Here is a 24,405-nt window from a genome sequence, read left to right as displayed (position 1 = left end):
CACCCTCCTGCTGGCACATCTTCCTCATCCACTGAGAGCAGAGCCAGCACCAGTGGTAGAAAGGCCTTCCTGCTCTACTTCGTAAGGAGGAGCAGCTGGACAACAAAACGACCCAAAGAAAGTTCAGAGGCTCCCTTTTTGGTACTGCTACAAAGAATTTTGTCTTATCCAAACACCAGGAGACAAACAGCATACTGCTTTCTCTTGGAGTCGTTTCTTAAGACAGGGGTCCTGCTTTTCCAAGAGACACAATGTATTTTGGCACTGTCTACATTAGTGTCACATATACAAACAGAGCCAGTACAATAGCTCTGCTAAAATATTTAATCTTTAAACATGTTTAAAGAGCAAATATGACACACCAAACACGAGCATGGTCACCCTGCTTGAACTAACTTTTGATAGTTATTAGTGCTCAGCTGCTTCTCTGACATTATCAACACAGATAAAAATCCCTCATTGGGGAAATTAAAAAGTACTAAATGCCAGTGACTGAAAGAAACTTTGTTACTTTAAACCTTGCATTAAAATGACAAGGCAATCAAAGTTTGACAAGACAAGCTAATTAGTATGCCAGCGATGAAAATTGAAGAATCTCCAGGGGATTGGTTCTGAAAAGTTTTATGTCATTTATAGGGCCTTTTTTTAAGCTAATGTTGTCAGCTCTCATGGTGAAATACACAACATTTGAATTTCATTATCCTCGTAGAAATTAAGGACTAAAATCCCTTCATTATTTTCTAGTTATCTTTTTTTCCACCCTAAATTCTACACCAAGTCTTAGTTTATAGCAAGACATTTAAGTTCTTCAGGACACTAATGCAAAGCAACCCTAGAGTTACCAATGACATTAAAAAGCCTATTGTTTTAAGAGGCTGTATGGTGCTTAGTGTGTTAGCTTATTGTGTACTTCACAGAACTACAAAAATATTCCCCTTTCCCAGAGAGTTTATACTTTTACATTTATTCTTTCTCTACAATATTTTTATTGACTTTAACTTAGCTTTTTATAATAAAAGGTTTATTTTGTAATGCTGCATACTGCATCATGTACTGAATAGCTATGTATATAAACAAATAAAATACATTCCAAATACATGTATGTGTCTGGTTTCTTCTCAAACATTTACAAGAACTTTGGACTTTTATTTTTATTTATTATTTATTTATATTTAAACTGCCTACTGATTACAGCATTGTAGTTTTATCTCTTTTTTTTTTCCTCTCAACACAGATTGAAGTCAATCAGCTGCTACAGCACAGAATAAGGGCCTACATAATAAAAAAGACTAAAATCCCAACCTTTGGAAGGTGAATCATGTTGCTTATTACAATCACTCATCACAGGGATAAGGAGGAGCTCTTAAGAGACAGAGAGGAGTGGAATTGGGTTTCTGCTTGGTGTGGCAGGCAAACTCCCTCCTGACCTACCTACCTCACCTCTCCAGGTGCCCTTCAACAATAGATATGAGGCCCTGGAATTTGATGACCAGGGAGATGAGAATGTGAATGAAGATCCATCCAGGTTGGAGGGGTTGTGTAGGGCAGGGCAACCTACCCCCCAGATCAAAACCTCCTCAATTAAGAAAAAAAGGAGGGTAGTAGTCATTGGTGACTCCCTTTTGAGAGGAATGGAGGGCCCAATATGCCAACTGGACCCAGCCCATACGGAGGTGTGTTGCCTTCCTGTAAGGACATGTAAGGGAAATCACCAAGAAACTTCCCAGCTTGGCATGGCCCACTGACTATTGCCCACTGGTTTTCCAGGTGGACACAGACAAAGTCCCAGCAAGACTATGGATGATCAAGAGGGACCTCAGGGCCTTGGGACAACTGATCAAGGGATCTGAAGAACAAATTGTGTTCTCTTCTGTCCTGCCAGTTGCTGTCACACCAAACAGACGCTGTTAAGAATTATTTCAAAAATTATCCAGAAAACAATGGAGTATTTAGGATAGGTGTGGAGGATGAACGTAAAAAAAGGTGGCACTTGGACAGCTGGAGGATCTTAACACTGGACTGAACAAAACATGCTGTGCCTGAAGAGAGTGATATAGGTTATAGGGCTTCACAACTAAGCAGCCTCTCCGGGGGTAAGGAAGGTGATTTCCCTGCAGACACTCCAGGAGCATCTGCTGTCCATGGTGAAGCTCTGCTGCTGGAGGGATTGAGCAGGGTGAAGAGCTGTCACCGCAAGATGGGAAGAGGTGCACCTTTACCCCAAGACATTAAATACGTCTCACTTCCATGCTGTGCACTGCAGGGTCTGTCAGCAGAAGTGCAGAGTTTATTCTACAGAAATTGCCCATGTTCTGGTAGAAGCATTGTAACATTTAGTAAGCCTGAGGTTGTTGGCATTAAGCAGGCTCAGTGAGAAAGATGTAGTCAAAAGCCCTGCTTTCCTTCCCCTACAAGCAAATCCCCAAAGGGAAAGGTGCCCAACTTACCTTCCTTTTTGCTTCAGCTCTGTCAGCTTTTCTCAGCAATTTGGAAGCAAAACAAATTACTGTGATCTACTTGGGGATGATCCAGTTTGTTTTTTTTAAGGTTCAGAAGCACAAAAAAATATTACAGCCAGAAGAAAATATTTTAAAGATTTTTTTTTTTAAGGCAGAGGCAGAATTGCAAACCTGAGACATCACACAGTGCAACCAGCAGAACCCTAGGAACACACCCTCATGACCTGGAGAGCACGTGTGCACCTTGATGGCAGATGTCCTTTATTCACTAATACTCAGTTCTTCATTACATATATGATTACACATATGCTTTCCCATTCACCCTCATTTTTAGGAAAGAATTACTTAAGAAAATAAGGAAATGAAACAGGTTTTGAAGGACCAAATCTCATACTCTTCTCACTTGTGAAAGACATGCAAAAAACTTGTACATTTTAAAAGAATTAGGCTGTACACTAAGTCTCCAAGTAGAACATCACTTTTAAAAGGTCACGTCATTGAAAGAAAAATGAAAAGAAAAAGGAAAATTTAATAAGGAAGAAAAAGGAATTCAAAAGGTTAATAACCTATCCTTTAAACAAAAAAGGCAATCTACTTTTTCTCATTAAAACCTGACACACAGCACTAACTGAGGAGATTATGTTGTGAAAACATACTGCATCGCATGGTAATGCTTGATCGAGATCAGCAATCAGGAGCAAAAAGAAAGCACTGTTTCGTGATTATAATAGCAAATTCTGGAAGACAACCAAATACATCATCTGGCAGCCTAACAGCTGTTACAGCTTGGTAGTAATACCTTGGCATTTGCTATAAGCTATAACTTGAAAAAATTGATTTCTCATCTGCCAGAAACAAGAAAATGTTCTCCTTTTAACATTTCTGAAGTTTCTTTCACTAGAATATCCAAGTAATGGATCCACTTTTTTATTTATCTCAGGTTTTACTCCTGCTGCTAAGTTAACAGTGTATCAGTTAGATTAAAAAAATAAGTTTGAGGAAAAAAAATACTGGAGGCAACATAAATAATGTGTGTTCAGATAGATCCCATTTTGATGACACACTGGGTAGTAGATAACAGAAAATATTTCTAATTGCCCTCCTTGCTTATATTCACAGCTGTGATCAAAAGTAATTGCTATACTTCATACCTGCCTGAAAAGGGTACATTTTCAAAATAAAGTTTAGTACCTTTCCATATGTTTTGCTGTTAGCTAAGCCTTCTTTTTCCAAGTCAGAGGCAGTATACAAGGATACAGACTGAGACAATAATGCTGAGAATTAACAATACTTAAACCCGGTCTTCAAATTACTACTGGTATAGGATCAGAAGAAGAACTCTGGAGATGTTTATTGTAATTTGTCTAACTGTATGAAATAGTTAAAGAACTTGTTCTGTGTGTAGACAGGCTCCCCCAAACCATCAATTTTCTAAGCACAGTACTTTAAACCTTAAAGTACACATGCATCATAACAAGGACATAGACTATGTAAAATCTTTCAGCACTTCAAATATTCAAGTCATTTTAGGGTTAAGTAAAAGCAATTCATCATAAATATTTTAGATTCTAGCATTCTACTTAGATTTTGAAGTGTCATAAACAATATCTCTCAGAAGTCAATATTCACACAGTACATCTATGGGGAAAAGAAACAAACAAAGGTGGTTTGAGCTATCAAAGAGGTCTCTACCTTTACGCCTAGTGCAGTTTTCTTGGCCTCTGCTTTTAATCTTGTAGCTCTTAACATAGGCCTGGTTTTCTTATAATCTTGTTTCCCTAGAGAAAAAAGCATATTTAATGAAAACGCAGCAAAAAGAACATAAAGAAAGTGAGCATTTATTTCAGTTGAAAAGTCAGGTTTAACACATTAAAAACATCCCACACTCCAGCATTTTAAACAACAGCTACTCTGTAACACAGGGACTCAATCTGTGGAACAACCATCCTTAACACAAACAGTGATAGCACAAGATCCAACAAATCAGTGTAGAACCTGTTACTCCACAGTGACATCAAAATACAACTATGGATACATATCCACTGGAACAATGTTTAATAAATTGCTCCATAGGAATCAGCCAGCAAATACATAGATTAAGGGTGGATGATGTTTTTCCCTCTCATTGAAATCAAAAGTTTTCATTAGAATTTTTCTTGGTTAGTCATCTCTAATGCATATACATAAATGTGCAATACAAGACATTCTGGTGAATGTAAACATTTATAATTCTGAACTGGAACATTATTTGCAGGCATCAGAACTCAGAGATATGGAGATCAGTCTAAGTAAACACTAATAACACCATTGCTTGACACCATCTGCTTGTAGAAACACATTACACAAAATCTTCTAGAACTTTCTACAGGTTACAGGGACTACCTCTTGCAGTCACAGAGGGCAGTCCAGGGCTTGACTACTGTGAGTCCGGATGAACTGAGTTCAGAGGAGGACATGTAATTATTCAAAAATGGTAGAAATGGTATAAATCATTTATCTCAACTAAATAACAAAGCATAAAACACTCGGTATCCCTCAGGGATATTTCTGCTGTCTGAAAGGCCTGTTAGTATTGTATTATGAACTATTAACCATACCTTATTTAAGTTAACAGGTGTCAAGGTACAGATACAGTCACAAAAGGAGAAGAAAAAGAGGAATCTGTGAAGAAAGTGCTCCAAGGGATAGAGCCTCAGTACAACTGCTTTGGTTTTTTTAAAAAGTCCTTTTCATTTTTTCACTCCTAATGCATACATATCTTTTTTTTTTTTTTTATGCCTAATTCCAAAGCCAAGCTTTAATGTGTAAAGCAGAGTGTCTGGCCTTTTTCAGATCACTAAGTTTACCTATTTGTACATTAGCTTTCATTACTGCTACAGTCAATTAATTTAACCTTTCCTCTATAACTTTGTCCAGTGGTTTTGTATACAAAAATCCCATTTGTCCAAGCAGATGTGATTTTACATTCATAATCAATAATGCAAACTTCTCATTTTATGGCCACCTTCAAAACTGGGATATTATAGTGTAGTGATGAAATTCTGAAACATGAATGTCTTCTCCAGTGATATACTGGATTCATGGAAACACACTTCTGACTTCATCTACTGTTTGTATCACCCTGCTCGTACTCAATACAAAGATCATCTGTGTAGCATACTGTGAATGTTGATTACAAATTTGCTTTCATTATATAATCTCTCCTCAGTCCTATGGATTATATATTGTGAAGGTCTCCATATTATTCTTTGGTCAGATACTATTCATAAAAGACTTGAAATAACTTAAAATACTCAATGACAAATGGAAAAATAACTGAAACCATATGTATTAGGAACAAAAAAAAAAAAAAGGCAGCATATAGCCAAGGAAACTTAGAGGATAGAGTAAAGAAAGGATGACAGAAAGATGATTTATGTCAGATGCTCCAATATATTCATCTAGCCAATGCATCTTTTAAGCAGGACAGGACCACTGCAGCATTATTTTTCAGAAGTCAGTAATATCTGATAATAGGATGCATCAGGAGCACAGTAAGTTTTTAGAACATTTAAGGAAAGAATTGCAGAAACCACAAAAATGGCTAAGTCATGAGATTAAGCCAGCCAGAGAGAGAATGTGTTTCTGCTCCCTAAAGTCCTGCACTCATACTTTTGCCATGAAATAGTTAAAAGATCTTTCAGAATTTCCATTACAAATGGCAGAAGTTTATTACTCATAAAAATACACTCCAGGCTGAAATTTGGCATAGACACACCCTAGCCTTGAATTTTTTTGTTTGTTTGTTGGGAGCCAACTTTCATAAGTCATGCAGCTGTTCTTACTTACTTGTGAACAAACTATAGAAATGTATCAATCTGAAATGTTTTAAGCATGAAAAATATCTTAGTTTGGAACTATATAACTGACAAGCACTAAATTCAATCTCAGTTCTCATAATTCAGGTTTGCTGCTCTTCCATCAGGGGTAAATGAAACAAGACGGTCAGAGATTTCCCTTCCAGTGATGCAACAGCATTAGATAATGAAAACTAGAAAGCTTGGTAAGGTCCTTTAGGAATGGGACACAAGTGAGCTAGTAAACCCACCTCCCTTTCCTCCCATTGCCCATTCTCCCTCCTCTCCTCCACAGCTCAAGTGTGAAGGTGACACAAGCAGGGGAAAATACTGCACAGAAGACCCAGTCTGTGAAATACATCTATGGGCAGGACCATGTTTATTCATCCAAATGAGAAAGCTTATTGGTACTCTTTTTCTTTCCCTTGGTTTCAAGCACCCTGCTGCTCCTTATTCCAGTATCATGGCAACAGCTAAGACTGGATTCTACTTATCTAGAGAGTATTTCCAGATTTATATGAAGTCTGATATGAATCACTTACTCTCCTATAACAAACAGGCTATTTCAATGATGACTCTAGAGCTGGTAGTTCTCCAAATCCATGCACCTGCCATTAATTTACCACTCTCCTTGCTAAACGTAATAGCCAAAAGGAAGAAAATATGGTAGGGAAACAGTCTGAGTCCACCAAGTGCAAAAGTTTAAAAAGGGCATCTGTGGACTTCTTTGTAATGAAAACCAGATTCAGAAATTGTACTAGAAGACTCTTAAAACATGTGAACTTTCTGAGGCCTTGGGAAAGACATCTGAACTACAGGACTATAAAGAACAATGAAATGCAAAGCTCCTGCCACATGAATACTAATCATTACCACCTGGAAAACAAGCAGAAAAAAATAATACAGGCTCCCTGCAGCCTCCCTTCTTTTGGGCTTGCAAATTCAACCAGTTGGGATAAGTATATTCACACTCTCAATGTCTTCTAGTTTTATCTCCCTTGTCCTGCAAGCCGTCTTGTACATTTATCTGTCAGAGTCATCAGTTTAAGCTATTTCTTCTTCTCAAGAAGTGATCATCAAAGCCAGTTGTGACAGACTCATCAGACAAAGCCCCATTTGTCTGCTTTATCCAATGCCTATCTGAGACACCAAGTTCTCCTGATGGAATATATAAAGGCAAGAAGAAGCCAAAAAGAACTGGAAGATGTCCAGACTAAATCTTACTTTTCGTATTGCTTAAACAAAATCCTTACCTCTTTGACTAGTCATTATTGTTACCATTTGTCAGCTCTTCTCTCAAACTCTAAACTTTAGTGCCAGTTTTCCTTATTTTTTTTTTATAACTACCCCAATTTATTTATTTATTTTTGAACAAATGTACCACTTCTTTCCTTTTTCAGGTCCATCATTTCCTTTCCATTTTTAAGGCCAAAGAAGTACTCCATGACAAGACTAAACTATTTATACTGACTACAGCTCTCTACTTCCTGACAGTCCCTCCAAAGATTATTTTACTAGATGTAGGATTAGAAAAGGGTGACCATAAGGGTGACATACAGGGAGCTTTTTAGCTACTAAAACAGCTATATTGTGAAAAATGACAAAGGGTGGATCCTTCAGAGTGGGTATTAGGGATTCATACAATATGCAACATGAGTTTTTCTTCATGTAACTAGGAATAAATATCTATAAATTTTGCAAGATTTTTTTTATTTAACTCTGCTTACAAAGGAAATTGAGATCTCATACATCTTCTATTCAATAATTTTAATAACATATTAGAGATGAACTGATCTTGTATATTCAGTATTCTTTTTAATTAAAACCTCCAATGACATGATGATAAATGCAAAACTTAACTAAATAATATGTATGAGCTAGACAAGTTCATTAAGTTCTGGGTTAATTTTTTTTAGTCTACAGAAATACTGCGACACTGCCAGGTAGTATGCACAACACTGTACTTCTGCATGCATACCAAGCTCCTTTATACATGTAACTGAGAATGCAGCATGTTGATGAACACTGTATTTCAGAAAACTGACTACATTTACGATTGTGTTTAAAGATGTTGCTGTTTAAGACACAACCTGAAAAAATCTACAGAATAACTTCATGAGAAAAATAATTGTATTTCCAACCCTTCTAGATATTTACTCTTTCATTCTAACAATAGCTCATTACTGGAATTGAATAACAGACTAAAAACTGCCTCTCTGCTTTTCAATTCATCAGGCTTAAGCAGAAACAGGACTGCATCTTTGGCCTTTGTTGATGCTGCTGTCCAAGCTTATTATCATATGAATATCTAGTTATTGTTTTATAAATGTTCACATTTCAGGAGCTCCTTGCTTTCTTTTCTCTCAGCAGACTTTACAATATCCACCTTCATTATCATCATGTGGCAGCATTGCTCTTCGCCTGCATTTGCTACTTTAAAAATTAATGCACTGCTATTTTCTGAATACTGTACTGCGTAAGCTGCTTATGAGTACATTATGCTATCAAGCAAGCACATGCAGAAAAGCTTCCTAAACTGTTATTCTTTCAATGAAAATACAGCTGGTTCTGCTTCAAAGGCACTTCTTTTCACCTGCAAATGGACTTGCTTCTACACTTATTCCTCAATTCATTGTCTTTTATTTGTGTCTGCAAATCTTTAATTGCCTTTAATTAGAAAGAAGTAAATTCAGTGCTTTAATCTTGCAAATACATTCAATCATAATTCTGTCTGGGATGAATACCAAGTTCTATTCACTAACTGATCTTTATAACAAAGGTATATAAATTTATTGTCCGTTTATATAGACCACACCAATTAAGCCACAATGGAAAACCAAATAGATAAGAGTCAAAATATTTGAAATGAGAAATGTGCAATCTAAATTTAATTACTCAGACAAATAATTTAAAGATGAGTTATTTACAGCATGCCAAAAAACCTGACAGATAGTAAAATTTTTTAATCAACACTACAGATTTAAAATTCCTTTCAACACTTTCACTGTAATTTGTAACAACCAGCAAACTGCTGTCCTGAATCTTTCTGTACTGGTATTATATCCATACTCAAACCATTAGTAAGACATTTTCCATACATTAGCAATCCATTTCACATGTTAAAGTACTGTTTAAGGTGCAATAAAACTACAACTAGAGGGTAAATTTTAGTTACCAGTAGTAGTTTAACTAAAGTACCTTACTGTAACTGATACTGAAAACGATACTAAAATATATACATAGCTAATTAGAAACTAGAGACAGATTGTGGAAAGATTTACTGACAAACTGCAAGTGTGAAATCACACACCCAGTTAAGCTGAAATCAATTTGTTTATTATGATTATTGATATGAATTAGTGAAGGTTCCAGGAACTCTTCACAAAACCCCACAGAACAAACATAGAACAGGAAAATGGACCTCTGGTCTTTTCAGGGTTTCCACAGTCTGACTTCAAGCATCCCGTCCTCTTCCCTGCAGTAACAGGGGTAGGGAGAATTAGATCTCACTGGCAGGGACAAAGGCCCAAGATGGAGGAAGGTTCAGTCATGCTGTCCCTCCACAACCTCCTTATATGAAAGACACAGAAGGTCACACCCATTAAACCTGATTTCAGTTTTAGGTGATTGCTAGTTTAGGTCTCTCTTTACTTCTCATAGACAGATTTCACCAAAGAGTGAGTGACAGCAGTCTAGCATAGACTAAAGTACTCCCTGGTGCTGCCTGTTTTACTGTCAACAAAAACTAGAAATGTTCAGAACCCAAGTCAGTTGAAGCACTGGCTTCAACTCTAAGGTTAAGCAGAATAAATATGAACCAAGGAAATAGCTCTAAGGGACAAGTGGTGAAGAAGTATCAGTCCCTACATGACTTTATCTTGATTCAAGACATTTGCAGGCATGGTCAAATTACCTTTGAAGTAATTATCTTGAGTATTACTAGTACTATAGAGAGAAAATCATAGAGCCATGAAGGGACTGTAAATTGCACTGAAAACCACAGTCTGAATTCCATCCCTGCTCAGCTGTGACATGGTGGCTCCCAAGCCAGTTAGCTGTGCCTGTGCTACAGAGCCACTGCACTGAAGATGCACACTGCTTCTTCAGAACAGCTCCTGTATACCAGCTATGGTTCTGCTTTAAGCTACAGTCTTGGGGTACAGGTTAGGTTAGAAGACATTTCTGGGGGTCTTCTGCTCAGAACAGAGCCAATTTTTAAACTGTATTCAACCTGAAAAGCAAGGGAACTAGTATAGCTGAGCTTATCCAGTTAAGTTTGGAGTATTTCCAAAGGTAGAGATTCCACAACCTCCCTGAGAAACCCTTCCCAATATTTGAACATCCCTCTGGTAAAAATATTTTTCACCTACCTACTGAGAATTTTCATGTTCTAACTTGCTGTTCCTACCATTGTGCACCTTTGAGAAAAGTTAGGCTTCACCATGCCAGTAGCCTCCTATTAAGTATTTGTACATAGCAGTAACATCTCAGCTGAGCTTTCTCTTCTTAAAGCTGAAAAGACAGCTCTCTCAGCCTCCTCTTGTACATCCTGTGCTCCAGATGGACATCCTGACCCTTCACTGGACTTACTCCAGTATGTCCACATTCTCCTTGTTTGCCTTTTTCAACCATAAGGGAACCACTTCTGTGGAACCAGCTAAATGGCTGACAACTGAGGGAGAATTTAGCCATAAAATCATATTGCCTGGAATACCTTAATGAAATACCTTGCAATGGAACTAAAGTGCACCAAAGGAATTCAGTAGGGTCTGTAAACAGCTAGTAAATGGACTAAAAGCTTCAAATCAGTTTGCACTATCAGCAATTTTCTATCAAACTTTAGAGTAGTTTGTTTTTTAGTAGGAGGGAAGACAAACATTTATTTTCTTACATGCCCTGGGACTCCAAAACTGAGCTCTATAATCTCATACATAGTAGTACAACTTTTCTTTAAGTGCCTTTCTAAACACCAGCAAGTTAGGTGTCTGGCATGGGGAAAGAAGTGTTTTCTAAAGTGATTTGTAACAACATCAAAAAACAAAGAAGTACCTACTCACCTGCCTCCTAAGGTGCAATAACAAGTATTTAATTCTGTGATCTTTGAGAAATTTTAAACCAGTCATTGTATATTCACTGAATAACAGAACTTCAACCCAGTGAAACTCCGTGAAATTCTACTCTCACACACCACATCTTCAACATGCCTGCTTCATTCTGGAAGTAACTATTTATTTAGGATTTTGAGGAACCTCAGAAAAACAAAATTCCATATGAATTTCAGGCCTAACTTCAGTAAAAGTCGGTTGGTAAACCACACATCAGCAACGGTTTTATAACCTATGTCTGAGAATTGGCAACACAGCCCTAGCTCACATCTTTGGAAACTAGATCAAGCTCTCAAGTGTTTATTATTGGGTTTTGTGTTATTAGCGTCACACAGATAAATTCAATGACTATTCTCTTCCTGAGAAGCAGAAGTGAGATTTTCTTATTTTTAATTGCTGTGATTCCAGAGGGAGTTTTTGGAGTCTTAGGTTAACAGTAAGATTTTTACATGTCTTATACCTACACAAGAGTGTGTCTGTACTCACAAAAGGCATGAAAACCCCCCACGGCCTCTCTATTTTATTCAGGTTTAATGGCAGCTCAAATCACTGACCATTTTTCAATCTTGAGAGACGGAACAGCTTGACACTAATAATACATTTGCAAAGGACACATCATCATTTAACACAACATTAAGTGCTCAGGGACAACTTTTTACCGTAGACACAATGTGCTCTGAGCTCAGGGTTGACATTTAATGCTACAAAGATAATCCAGCCAGTCATTCATGAGGGGTAAATTAATTTTCAAGCAACTATATTTCAGCTTTAAGCCAACAAGAAGGATGAAGAATGAAGGGTGAATAACTTCATTTTATGCTGCATGCGAGATTTAAAAACCCCAAAATATAATGCATTCTTAAGTACGTCAAACATATACAGATTTAATTATTGCCATCTTTCCCTGATTCCAAACCAGAAGTCTGGTAATATTTGTTAAATATAATATTCTGACTGGAAGCAGAAAATCCCTCAGAATTTTCTATCAGTTGCCATGAAAAGCAGCATTTCATTAAAAAAAGGTTTACATTTAAAATTTGTATTCCACTTACTTTGATTGTAACAAGATTCTTCTTTTAAGGAATATTTTAAAAAATCTATAAAAGTATTAAAGAAAATAAATTCAGGAAACCAGTTATCAATAATGTACAGAACAAAAAGTATCAGCAATACTTTAAATCAGCTAATTATTCAGGTAATTTTTTTCAATACCTGTACAATATACTCAACTGCAAGACTATAATAAAAGATCTGAATAACAGCACTAAAAATATTGATGCTTACTAGTACTATTTGATAGGCAGTCCTTTTTCATGCCTTTCAGTGCTAAACTATCTGTTGCAATCTTGTGCTTGCTTAAGTCCAACAGGTGCATGCCTATAGCCATTAAAAAGTAGTGGCTCCATGTAAAAGGAGCCACACAACGGCAGCTCCCCAATTAACCTTTCCAACAATCTCGTTAACATTTCCTACTCAAACAGACAACTGTGAAAACCTTAAATACCTTTCTTAAAAATAAATTAACACAATTCATTTGAAACAGATCACTGAGTGGGTGTTTCGTTTTTCTTCTCCACCTACAAAATACATACATATATTATTTGTATGTGCATGTTGTTTTGAGTACACTTTTACTACTTTGCTATGGAACAACTGCTCGCAGTTACACTTTCATATAAACAAACTTATTTTAGTATAAATTCTGAAAATGAAAAAAACCAAACCAAAATGACTACTGCAGAGAGAGAATATTTACAAGAGCACGTAGTAAGACAACAAGAGAGAATGGCTCCAAACTGAGAGAGAGTAGGTTTAGATTAAATATTAGAAAAAAATGTCTCTACTGTGAGGGTGGTGAGACACCGGAACAGGTTGCCCAGAGAAGCTGTGGATGCCCCATTCCTGGAAGTGTTTAAGGTCAGGTTGGATTGAGCACTAAGTAACCTCATCTGCTGAGAGGTGTCCCTGCCCATGGCAGGGGCTGGAACAAGATGAGGTCCCTTCCAACACAAAGCATTCTATGATTCTGTGAAGTATTCACTATTAATGCAATTAAAAGCCATATTTTTATCAAGCATTTGATGAGATGATTTTTGGGCAACAGAAACTACCATACTATTTCTTTGATGTTAAGAGGTGTGAAAAAGGCAGCATAGGTGTGGTAACAGAGACACACACAACACAGAGTCTTTCTGCCTCAGACTCAGGCTGCACCCAGCTGCAATTTGGCTTACACTGATTTTATTAAGGGTTGGCTGCAAATAGAGGAAATGTGATATATCCCCCCCAAAATGTGGAAACAGATCTTATTGGTATCTTTTATCTACATATTTTTCTTAGACATTCAATCAGTCTGCCTGTGACTCTACTCACTGTTAGAAATCCTTTCTCGAAGATTATGGCATAAGCATTTCTTACACTTATTCAGTTTATAGGTTGAATATTTACACCACAGTTAAGAAACCTGTCCTTTTTCTAGTGGATTATATTCTATTTTTCCAAGCCATTTCACTGATTTCTCAAATTTAATTTGCATTTGCCTCTCATACTGGTATAATTTGCAGACTAAATTCATCATCCCACTGGCAATTGAAATACTGGCTCCAGGACAGGATACTGTGTATTCACTAGTAACTACTGAGAACAGCTTTCATATCAGTTGGGTACCCATCTTGCAGTACCTTCCTATTCATACATCTCAAGTTTGTTTACCAGAATACATTGACAAGGTCAAGGTGAATGGCACCTCTTCCTCTTCCCCATCAATGGAAAGTTTGCTACTCTGTCAGAGAAGAAAATTGAACTGATTTGACAAAACACATTGGCTATTGCTTATCTCCTTGTTGGACTGTGGGTCCTTACAAGAAACTGTCCCTATCCTGAAGAGCTTACTGTGAAGGATGAGGAAGCTGAATTCAATAATTTATGAATATTATATATTCCATCTGTTTGTTTGTTATTGTGATGTTGGCTTTATAATTACCAGAGGTTAGCTCCAATAAACGCTGGCCTGTGCTTAGGCAGGAAGGTAGGAAAATACTAATAGTTCTCCACTGAGAGCACTTAAAGACAACAAAGGAAAATATAGAGACTGATGACCAGGCCATCGCATTCAGTTGCCCACAATAAAGCATATCCATATAACAGATGTTCCACAAAATATCTTCTCTGCTCTTCTTATACATAGCCAGAAATGTCTCCCATTGTCTTACATTAATTATTGTCTTTTGACCTTGAACAGAACAGGAGCAACTAAAATCACAGGAGAAGTCAGATACCCACTGCGTTATGTTTTTAGGAAAAAATTCAACACACATGTATATGATTCTAGCACTAGGATCAAAAGGATCCTGGTCAAAAGGATGCCACCTTCCTTCTTCCCTCACTGAAGAAAATCTGTTCAGCAGCCCTAGCCCATCTGAGCTATCAAGAAATTCTTCCAGACCACCTCTCTGGCATTAAGCAGGACCAAACCAACCACTGCCAGAAAAATGTATTCAATATCAGTAACTTGAAATTTATTCCTAATTACTCTGGTATCATGCTACTGCCAGACCACACCACTAACTCATTCCCAAAAATGGCTGCTCTATAAGCACCATAATATCACCAAGTACTGTAGCAACACTTTTAAACCTTCTGGATAAAGAGTCACTGCTGTTTCAGGAGAGGAGGATGTCTGCCTTTCTGCTGTAATTCACATCACACTACCTGACACATTCAACCTTATTAGTTGACTGGGACCAGTCCCTGGGGGATGACACAGTGGCACTGTGGCAGCACATGAATCTGAAGTCATCCATTCTCCGATGTCTAATGCTACTTCACAAGCACCCTCCAAGGAGCCACAGACGCTCCCAACAATACCTCACCAACCTTTCTGCTGCGGGGCTTTGCTTAAAGGAGGGATGGTGACAACTAGTCCAGGAAGGGAATGACACAACCTGTCACCCACAGCTGCTTCTTCCCCAACAGAAACAGAGAGGCCTTGGAGGTGGCACAGAAAACCTAAGCAACTTGGGCACCAGATGAGACCATATGAAACATAGTACAGGACTTTCACCACAAATACCATATCACATCTGTTTCTATCAGCTTCAGTTTTCTGTTCTCACACACAATAGGTTGGTACTATTTGAACAGTATTAAAGCATATATCTGATTTTACAAAAAACAAACAAAGCCTTGCAGTAAACAAAGAACATCAACAAAGTCACATGATGAACCAGGGACAGAGCCCCAGAGACAGTACAGCTCAGGAGAAGCTGGGGTCACTTCTCTGTAGCACCTGCTTTGTTGAGCTGAAATCCCTTTTAACATTAACCCGAAACTTTGCTGCCAAATTTACGTTAAGTCACCACTGGTCACGACTTGCTAAAGAAAAGCCTTCCAGGTCTGAACCAAACAAAGCCTGGACTGGAGCTAGAACCTGTAGGGAACAGACTAAATTTATGGATTTAGTTCAAGTGTGGGATTCATGTTATTCACCAAGGAGCAGAAGGCCTGCAAGAGATGAGGAGGATATCCTATGAATAATCACAACCACATTTGGAAAGCCAAAGGAAGAAAATATCCGAGTGAGGAGACCTGCAAGAAGTCAGGCACCATAAGAATGGCACAACTGTGATCCTGAATGCCTTAACTTCTGATCCAGTGTATAATGCTTTTCTCAGAATTGAAAATAGAATGCTGTCTGCCAAGATGCAGTAATTTCTTACTAGTAAGTCATATCATTGTGGACCAGCTGTATATAACCAGGCCATCCCAAAATACAAGTTGCAATTCATTAATTCTGCCTAAGTAAAAGGCTTCCAGTAATACTGACAGCATTTGCAGTTCTCACTTCAATGAAGCACATTGCAAAGGATGCTTCGTCAGACCTACATATCACTGTCACTCCAGAAGTCAATGCACTGACAGTCGTAGCAGAGGTGGATGTTACAGGATACTGTGAAAGTGATTATGTAAGATAGAAAAGCAGATTTTTGGAGTCGCACTCCAGCAATGCAGAAATCAGAAGCTTTTAATGGAATTAGCCAAGAAGGGAACATCTCTTGTACACATCACCATTATCCCTTGGGATCCTAAAAATTACTTGTGAGGAATAATCTCTCCAACTCACTCATAATTTTAGCATGCCTAAGAACTACATATCTTCAGTTCGCCTGTAATTTGAACTTCTTTCCTTCAACAGAAACACCATCTGACAGGTATTAACTAAAAGTGAATGACAGCAATAGCAGCTTATTTAAAAGTGCAAAGGAAATGCATATTTATGAGCACCCAGAGTAATGGTTTATGGACCTGAGAACTAAAGGTGTAATAATGTCTTGCAGGCATTTCAGGAGACACAATTTTACCTTCAAGAGCCAAACCAGGCTTCTGTCAGTGATGAGATGGGTGTTAATAGGATAGAGGAGCCTGGCTAACTTTTAAATTTATCTTTAATTTTTCAGACCTACTATTTCATCCTTTTCCCTTTCTGAATGCTCACATAAAAGCAACTACACAAGTGTGCATAGTAAAATAATGGCGTCTTACTCCTAACTTTGGGACTGGGCTTACTGCCTGACAGGTGAATGTCTGGAATCCTTCACAAATACTGCAATCTAAAATACATAGTGAAGAATAACTAGGCTTTACTTCAAACCTTCTCTTTAGAAATATAAATTTGTCAAGTAATTTATATGCTGCATTCTTTCAAATAGCCGACATCAGAGTGATGGTAATGATTTTATCTGAGACCTTTGGATTTTATTTCACCATTTGCATCAGCATCACTGCTTTGTTGATATTTTAATGAATAAAATCAGTTAGTTTCAGTAATAGCCTTACTTTGAACATCACTACTTTATAAATGAATGAAATAGTGAAAAGCATGTATTAGGGCAATCTATTCAAAGAATCAAGGGTCGCTCCCAGTATCCTTTTTTCCAAATCTTTATTCCACAGGATGGTCTTTTAAGTATAATGTCTCTTGTAGGAAACATACAAAAGATGGAGACACTATTGAGGAAAAAATTCTTCCATCTGGAAAACTATTTGATTAGATCAGATAAAGCATGGAGCTGTCTTCTATTCCTGAACCTTCCATAAAATTACTGTATGACCTTGGGAAATCTCTTTTCCTTGCAAGACTTTGGTACTCATCAAAAACTCTTGAGATCCTGGTCTAATGGTATAATAGAAGTAAAAAACAATCATGAATGTTATCTATTAGAGATGATTCTCTGATGGCCTACATTAATTTCTTTTTAAAGATTTTAAAATTACATTTACAAATATAATGAGAAATAATTAAACAAGTACCTGAAAAAGTAACTGAATCTGCTACTGACCCTTAAATTCAATTTCTTATTCATTAAAAATGTGTGTTAAATATTTATAAATCCATGGACAAAGCAATTTCAGTTTCTGGAATTAAAAGCATACAAAATAAAACAATTAAAGGGAAAACTAACTTTTAGCTATGCTATGTTCCTCACAAAGTGTATGTGGACATTGCTCTGATCACAAAGGTCCTATGTGCCACCCCCTGCCTTCCCTTGATGAAGTCCTTCTGTCTAGTCACCTAGACACCTAGTCACCCCATGACACAGGACACAGAACATCAGCCATGCACCATTAGGTGACCAGTGACTTGGTCGTAGTTCAACTCCATCTCCTGTGAGGGTCCTGATGCAAACCATCAGCACAGAGAACCCCCATCTCCCAGGTGGGCTCCCAGCAGACAGGACAGGCATTGATCTACACAGATGAGAGTATATTTGTAAACTCTCTGAATGGTCCTCTATTGACATTTCTCAATCTGATGCATTCTATTCTTTAAACACACCCCAGAAAGGACACTTTCATTGTACATAACATGCAGAGTGAAAAATTGTCAGTACATTTCTTTTTCACAGTAATTTTTCAGTTCCTTGCAACCTAAAGGTTTGTCTCACATTTGGAGAGAAATGTTTTTCTGAATGTCTCATTTCACAGATAGATAGATAGATAGATAGATGTAAGAACACAGAACAACAACAAAAAAAGCCACACACCCTCCCTATGGCCTGTTTTTCAACAGCTGCATTCCTCAGAAGAGACACGTCACTTTTAGTAACAACACAGTCCTTGTGACAGACATGCTTCTCCTAGAGCCAAAAAAAAGCCAGTGAATCTCACTATGCCAAGTTCTAAGAATTTAGCAAAGGGTTTTTGCAAATGCAGAACAGAGGACACTGGATTATTAAAACAGTATTACTACAACATTTGAGTCCAACCACTGTTCAAATGGCAGCCTTAGCTGGCACATCAGTGTGATATGTCAGTGACCAACAGTCCACAGACATACATGTGCCTCCATCACTTTCCACTGCAGATGTTTACTCTGCTATAACCCACTCTAGCCAATATATCAACCTATTCCAAGATTTACTGAGAACGGAGCTCTTCCAGTGTCCCCCATACTGGTGTACACTTCTAAGATCTGAGCAATTCTGCAGGGAATATTTCAGTAACTGCTGCACACCTGCATGAATTTCTTTCAAAATGTGATAAGCTAGGTTAAAATAGGTTAATAATTGGCGAATTACTGATTTTGCATATGCTGTGTAATAAATAAACAGGCAGACAAGGAAAACTCCACCTAAAGAAAGCACCTCAGCTGGTGATGTATGCAGTGGAGATAGAACATATTACCATGCCCTTATGCCACCACCTTTGGTACCTGCTGTAAACCGTTTCCAAATCTTCTTTTTTACTTACTAAATAAAATATGTTCCCAGGTTCCTTGTCAACCTACAGACACTATGTGTCTTTCTTTTCTGTCACTCCCTGGAGATGAGCTAATTGCTAGATGTATGTGGTATGAACTCCTTTTAGTTTCCTACCGAGACTTTTTGATGACAAAATGCCTGTGTCACATCCTATTCCTACCAGTGGGACATGCTGTAACAGCTAAGGCCAACGGGTAACACAGGCAAGTCCTGTCAAAGACTTACAACTGGGGATCCTCTGATAAACTGTACACTATACTTACTACTAGACTGCTAAGTACTGCACTTCTGTAATACAAAGAACAAAAAGGACAGCAACACCAAATGTACATTCAACATTTATTGGAAAGTCCCCAAAACAAACAAAAAAAAATGATGCTGTGGAAATATTGTGATAGCTTCACCACACTGTGTTGAGAGCACAGGCACTGAAAAACAAAGTTTAATGTTATGATCAAAATGTGTCCCTTTTCCCTTATCTCTCTCCTTTCAGCATGAATTTCATGTTCTCTCCAAAAAAAAAAAAAAAAAAGGAAAAAGCCTGTGAAATTCAAGATTATGTTGTCATTTCTCCTGAAATCTTGATTTTGGTAAAAATATTCAGTATTAATTTTTCCACAAGTAAAACTTCAGTCAGAAAGTTATGGTAATCCTTCCAAATGCATTCTCTAGCTATAAATACCTCAGAAAGCTGCTCCACTTCACAGTGAAACTTTGTCCATATGGAACATATGACTAGAAAGGACTTGGTGAACTACTGAAATCCAGTGCTTTGCTGGAGAAGACACATGTATCATTCTGTTTTCTTCAAAACCGATCATAGAAAAGGATCAGTTGGAAAACAAGTTAGAGCTTTCAGTTTGGGTTTTTGGGTTTTTTTTTCTTTAGCCTACATTACCCAAGAAGTTCAATCTCCTATTAGTAAGAAACCACCTTCTATTTCCTGTTACATTTCTTTATGGACAATTTATACAGTTACGGACTGGATATATATGGACCGTTTCTTTCCCACGTGTTTACTTGGGAAGTTCCAAAAGGAACCATATTTGTCTTAATTCGTGTTCAGCTGTGCTAAACAAGGCTTTTCTTGGTCTTCCCTAGTAGCTCTTTCAGCACTTCTTTCACTTTCAATTCATCTTTCTTAAACATAGATGAGCAAAACAGTACTCAGTACTTCAAACTCACTGTCCCCAGTGCCCTATTTAATGGCTTTAGTATTTTTTATTATTACTTTAAATACATAAAAGGAAAAAGTACACTTTTTTTGTGACCATGCGTAATCACTAGAAACAAGGGAACCTTTCCACTAAGATTTCCAGCTGATTCTATCACTGGTTGTGAATTAGCTGTCCATCAAAGTGCATAGTTCTTTGATACCACTTTGACCATAGACAAAAAATGGTGAAGAAACATAATTAGCTTACCCAGCATCTAAATGTTATTCCTTTTTTCTTCACACTTATGGATTGGATTTTGCTCCCAGTTACAAGGATGAGTATCTGAAATAACTGCTAAATTCAGTAGTGTGATACCTATCCCAAATTTCCACCACAAGAAAATCCAACCTTCCTACTCATAGTCACTTGACTACAGGAAGTGTTTCTCTTCAGACTAAAAATTATCTGAAAGGTAGCTGAACAAAGCAAAAAACACTAAACTATGCTTCTAATTTCTCTTTTTTCATCAGTGACAGAAATAAGATGAGGAAGACAATCCTCTGTGAGATACATTTTTTCTGCTTTTTTAAGAGTCAAAATGTTTTATTCTTCCTCTCTGAGGAATACATGAAAGCACTTCCCTCTTTGTCCTTCTCACAATGATTACTCATTAGAATTTGATAATTTTCTCTACACACGAGTTATACTTCCTTCTTCCATTACACCATTTGGATAGAAGCTCTTTCATGGAATATATGTGCTATAAGGTCTGTGGTTTTCCAAGCTGCCTATCAAGACACACAGAGCCTCCTGTATTACAGACATGAGTCTGACTTTCTTGTAACTCTACCAAATGTTTCCATCTGGTATTGTACTTAACAGGTGGATTTTCTGAGACACTTCACACTATGAAGTATGTTAAGGATTGTACCTTCAGTTCTATTTGATTTGCAATTTATTCAATGTTTCTCTGTGCATTCTAGTTTGCACGGTCCTCATCTATTCCAGAGAAGAGAAGACTGCAGCCTATATTTTCTGTAAAAGTATTTCTTCACAGACAACCCTACTAGTCATTTCACTCCACTTCTTTCCACCGTTCAGTATGCAAAACACCACTGTACTGTACCTGAACATTATGGAAAAGGCTGTGCCAAAAAAGAACTGCATTCAGGTTTTGTTGTGCCTTCCAGACGTGTGAAAGGCAACCTCATTGCTCACTGAAGACAGCGTAAAATACCTCTAAAAATACATGGATTTAAACTATTGTAGTTATTATTCATAAAGTAACTCAACCTGCAGGCCTGATCAGACCTACAGAGGCTACTGGATTGAAATCAAAACTGATTCTGAGAAGCTGAGGGAAACCTACACAGGGCACGAATCCTTTTTATGCTTCCTAATCTGTTCAATCTGCATGTTATATGGAATAAAGACTTCTTAAACTCAGTTGACATGTGGCTTGGCTTTGCAAAGTGTTCAACAGCAACACTGGCTTATGGCACTTGCTGGCCTGAGTTTTGCCACACATTTCAGTGCCTGCAGTGTGCTGTCCTGGCTTTGATGTGTATTAGCTTAGTTTGTGCATGCAGCCAGATGATGAAGCAGATCAGGGAGTTCATTCAACTCACAAACTGCTCAGCACATCTTTTACTTCAAGCTGGATCAAAATGGCATACAAACAGCTGTGCCATCCCAGATGATGGTGAACTATACACTGCGACAGGAACAAGGAGAGAGAGGTAGGTGTTGTTAAAGATCACTTTGTAATGTTGACCTGTACCCTCTGCATATCTGGTTGCAGGTACACCAATATATTAGACAATGTAAATAGGAACTGGAATTCAAGGGTATGCTCACTCCAGTTGTTACAACAATCCCTGACACAGTTTATGCCCACCGTCGCTCTCTCCCAAGTAATTCCTACGCATGGCTCAAGAGGGAACTGAAAATTGCTCGGAGCAATTTTCCATAAGGAGTGTGCAAGCAGCCAGTCTGTTTTATGGACAAAAGAGTTTAACTGTAACATTTTTCGATGCCAGTTGACCTATGTGCCAGAAAGCAGTACAATGCTTGCTTAAGCTACAAGCACAGATGTGAATCACCAGCCCAAACTCTCACCCTTCACCTGCTAGAACAGAAACCTGTAGAGATTATTCTTACACATCTCCACTCTATGCCTGCAAAAGGCCCCACTTACATTCTACTTTCACTTGAAACTTCTCCCTGCTCTTCAGTTCACAGTGACTGCAGGTCCCCCAGGCCAGGTCTGAACTGACAGCTGCAGACTCATTCTGCCTGTGATGTGAACTGGTAAGGCGCAAGCAGGAGATCCATTGCTACAGTACAGAGCATCATGGCCAAGTTAATTAGAGCTGATAAGAGACAGGACAACACAAGCACTGTGCTCAAGACACCCAAAGCTGAAGGGTTTAACACACACTGTGAGCTCAGACTTATTCAAAACAGCATCAGTAAATCTGGGCCACGCTCCTATCAGTATGCTGTAACCTTGAGCTGAAGGGACCATGTCTAATGCTGAGACACTGTTTCATTCCATATGCTAGTTCATTATCCAGCTCCTCTCTGTTTTGACTGCCAACAAATAATGATGTTTTTCAACACTTCTCCACTAGGAACTGAATGCACAAACATCACATCATAAATGCCACCCAACATCTGCCAGGCAGTTACCATCTTCCCATGACTATCACCTAGGCTGAACCTGAGCAAGTGATTTACTGACAATCTGTGTCACATCCTCTTACCTATCACACCCTAGATCATCCAAACACCAATGCTTATGAATGGCCCACAGGTATTCAGTTAAAATACCACAGGAAAATTATTTCTAACAAAACCCCCATGCGTTCTAAAATTACTGTTACTTAGTTAATGAAAAATCAAATATTGCAACTCAGGATATCAGTTTTGCTACAAATCTTACAGCATGAATGCAAATATGCTGATAATGATGAGATATTCACATAAAATAAATGAAGGAAAAGCCAGGCTTTTCCACCTTTCCTATTTAACAGGCAGTCAAAATTCTTGAAAATACTATTGTTTACTATATGAGTTATTCTTGAACAGTATCAGTAGCTTAGCTAAGCAGAATTCCCTCAGTCGGTCCCATAGTAAATAGGGTATCTATGCAACTGAGATAATGACAAGGACCAGATTTCAAGTAAAGTATTTCAGAAATTAAGCAACACATTAGTGACTTGCATATATTATCTGTAAATTTATTAACTGAAACCAGAGTGCTCAATCAGGGCAAATTATTTGTTTTCCCACATTCCACTTACTGTAGAGCTCGTTGTTCACTTTATGGTGCTTTTCCATACTGTTTCAACTACTACAGGAATGAAAAATCTCAAAATAACTTTTAATGTGTGAATACTTTCAATAGTGCTTATTTTAATCAGCCTTTACCATCAAGTAAGAGCAAAGGTTAGTCACATGATGTTTGAGATTTCTGTAATTGTAATTCAAATCAAGTAACATCTAATAGCAAAAGCCTTTTCTTATTTTCATTCTAGCAGTTTGATCTTCCTAACACCATTCTCCTTCTGCCCTGTAAGTTCTTTTCTTATCCAACATTTAAAGCCTGCAAGCAATGTGTAGAGCCGAGCAGACAATCCCACAAATAGTTCAAGACCTTGAAAAGCACAATGTAGCCAGTTCCTAGCTTTCTTCCAAAATAAGGCATACTACAAGCAAAAGCTTCCACCAAAAAGAAAAATATTTTTAATAGAATCCAGTTACAGAAATCCATGACAACATGCAATTAATGGACTGCATGATAGCAATCACCAACGTGACTCATTACATTCAACTCATTACAAATCCAGATGACTATTCTATGGTCATGCTTACACTGAACATAGGCATCTAACACATTCTTTTAAGGCCATAAATAGGTGCAACACCTGATGAACTACATCATGCACATGGTCACATCCTGAAGCATGAAATACAAAAATCCCTTCAGTTAAACCTCTTGAATTGATCCAAGGTGATTCTTACGTTTTTCTTCTCAGACCACTGCCCCTGCAATGCTTGCCAGACTCCTTGCTGCCTTCATTCCT

At 37.7% G+C, this 24,405-nt stretch overlaps 1 protein-coding gene across 3 annotated transcripts in view; it reads right to left on the bottom strand.

Moving 5' to 3' along the window:
- TRIQK (triple QxxK/R motif containing) overlaps positions 1-24,405 on the bottom strand; it is a 56,913-nt gene that overhangs the window by 7,458 nt on the left and 25,050 nt on the right. For all 3 annotated transcript variants that reach the window (XM_017730402.1, XM_017730404.1, XM_008630710.2), the window contains one exon: positions 4,152-4,237. In XM_017730402.1, the coding sequence (XP_017585891.1) occupies positions 4,152-4,237 (86 nt within the window). The remainder of the gene's footprint in view (positions 1-4,151; positions 4,238-24,405) is intronic.

The sequence above is a fragment of the Corvus brachyrhynchos genome, unplaced genomic scaffold (genome assembly GCF_000691975.1).
Source record: "Corvus brachyrhynchos isolate BGI_N302 unplaced genomic scaffold, ASM69197v1 scaffold302, whole genome shotgun sequence".
Taxonomy (NCBI): Eukaryota; Metazoa; Chordata; class Aves; order Passeriformes; family Corvidae; genus Corvus; species Corvus brachyrhynchos.
This window is presented reverse-complemented; position numbering and strand designations above follow the sequence as displayed.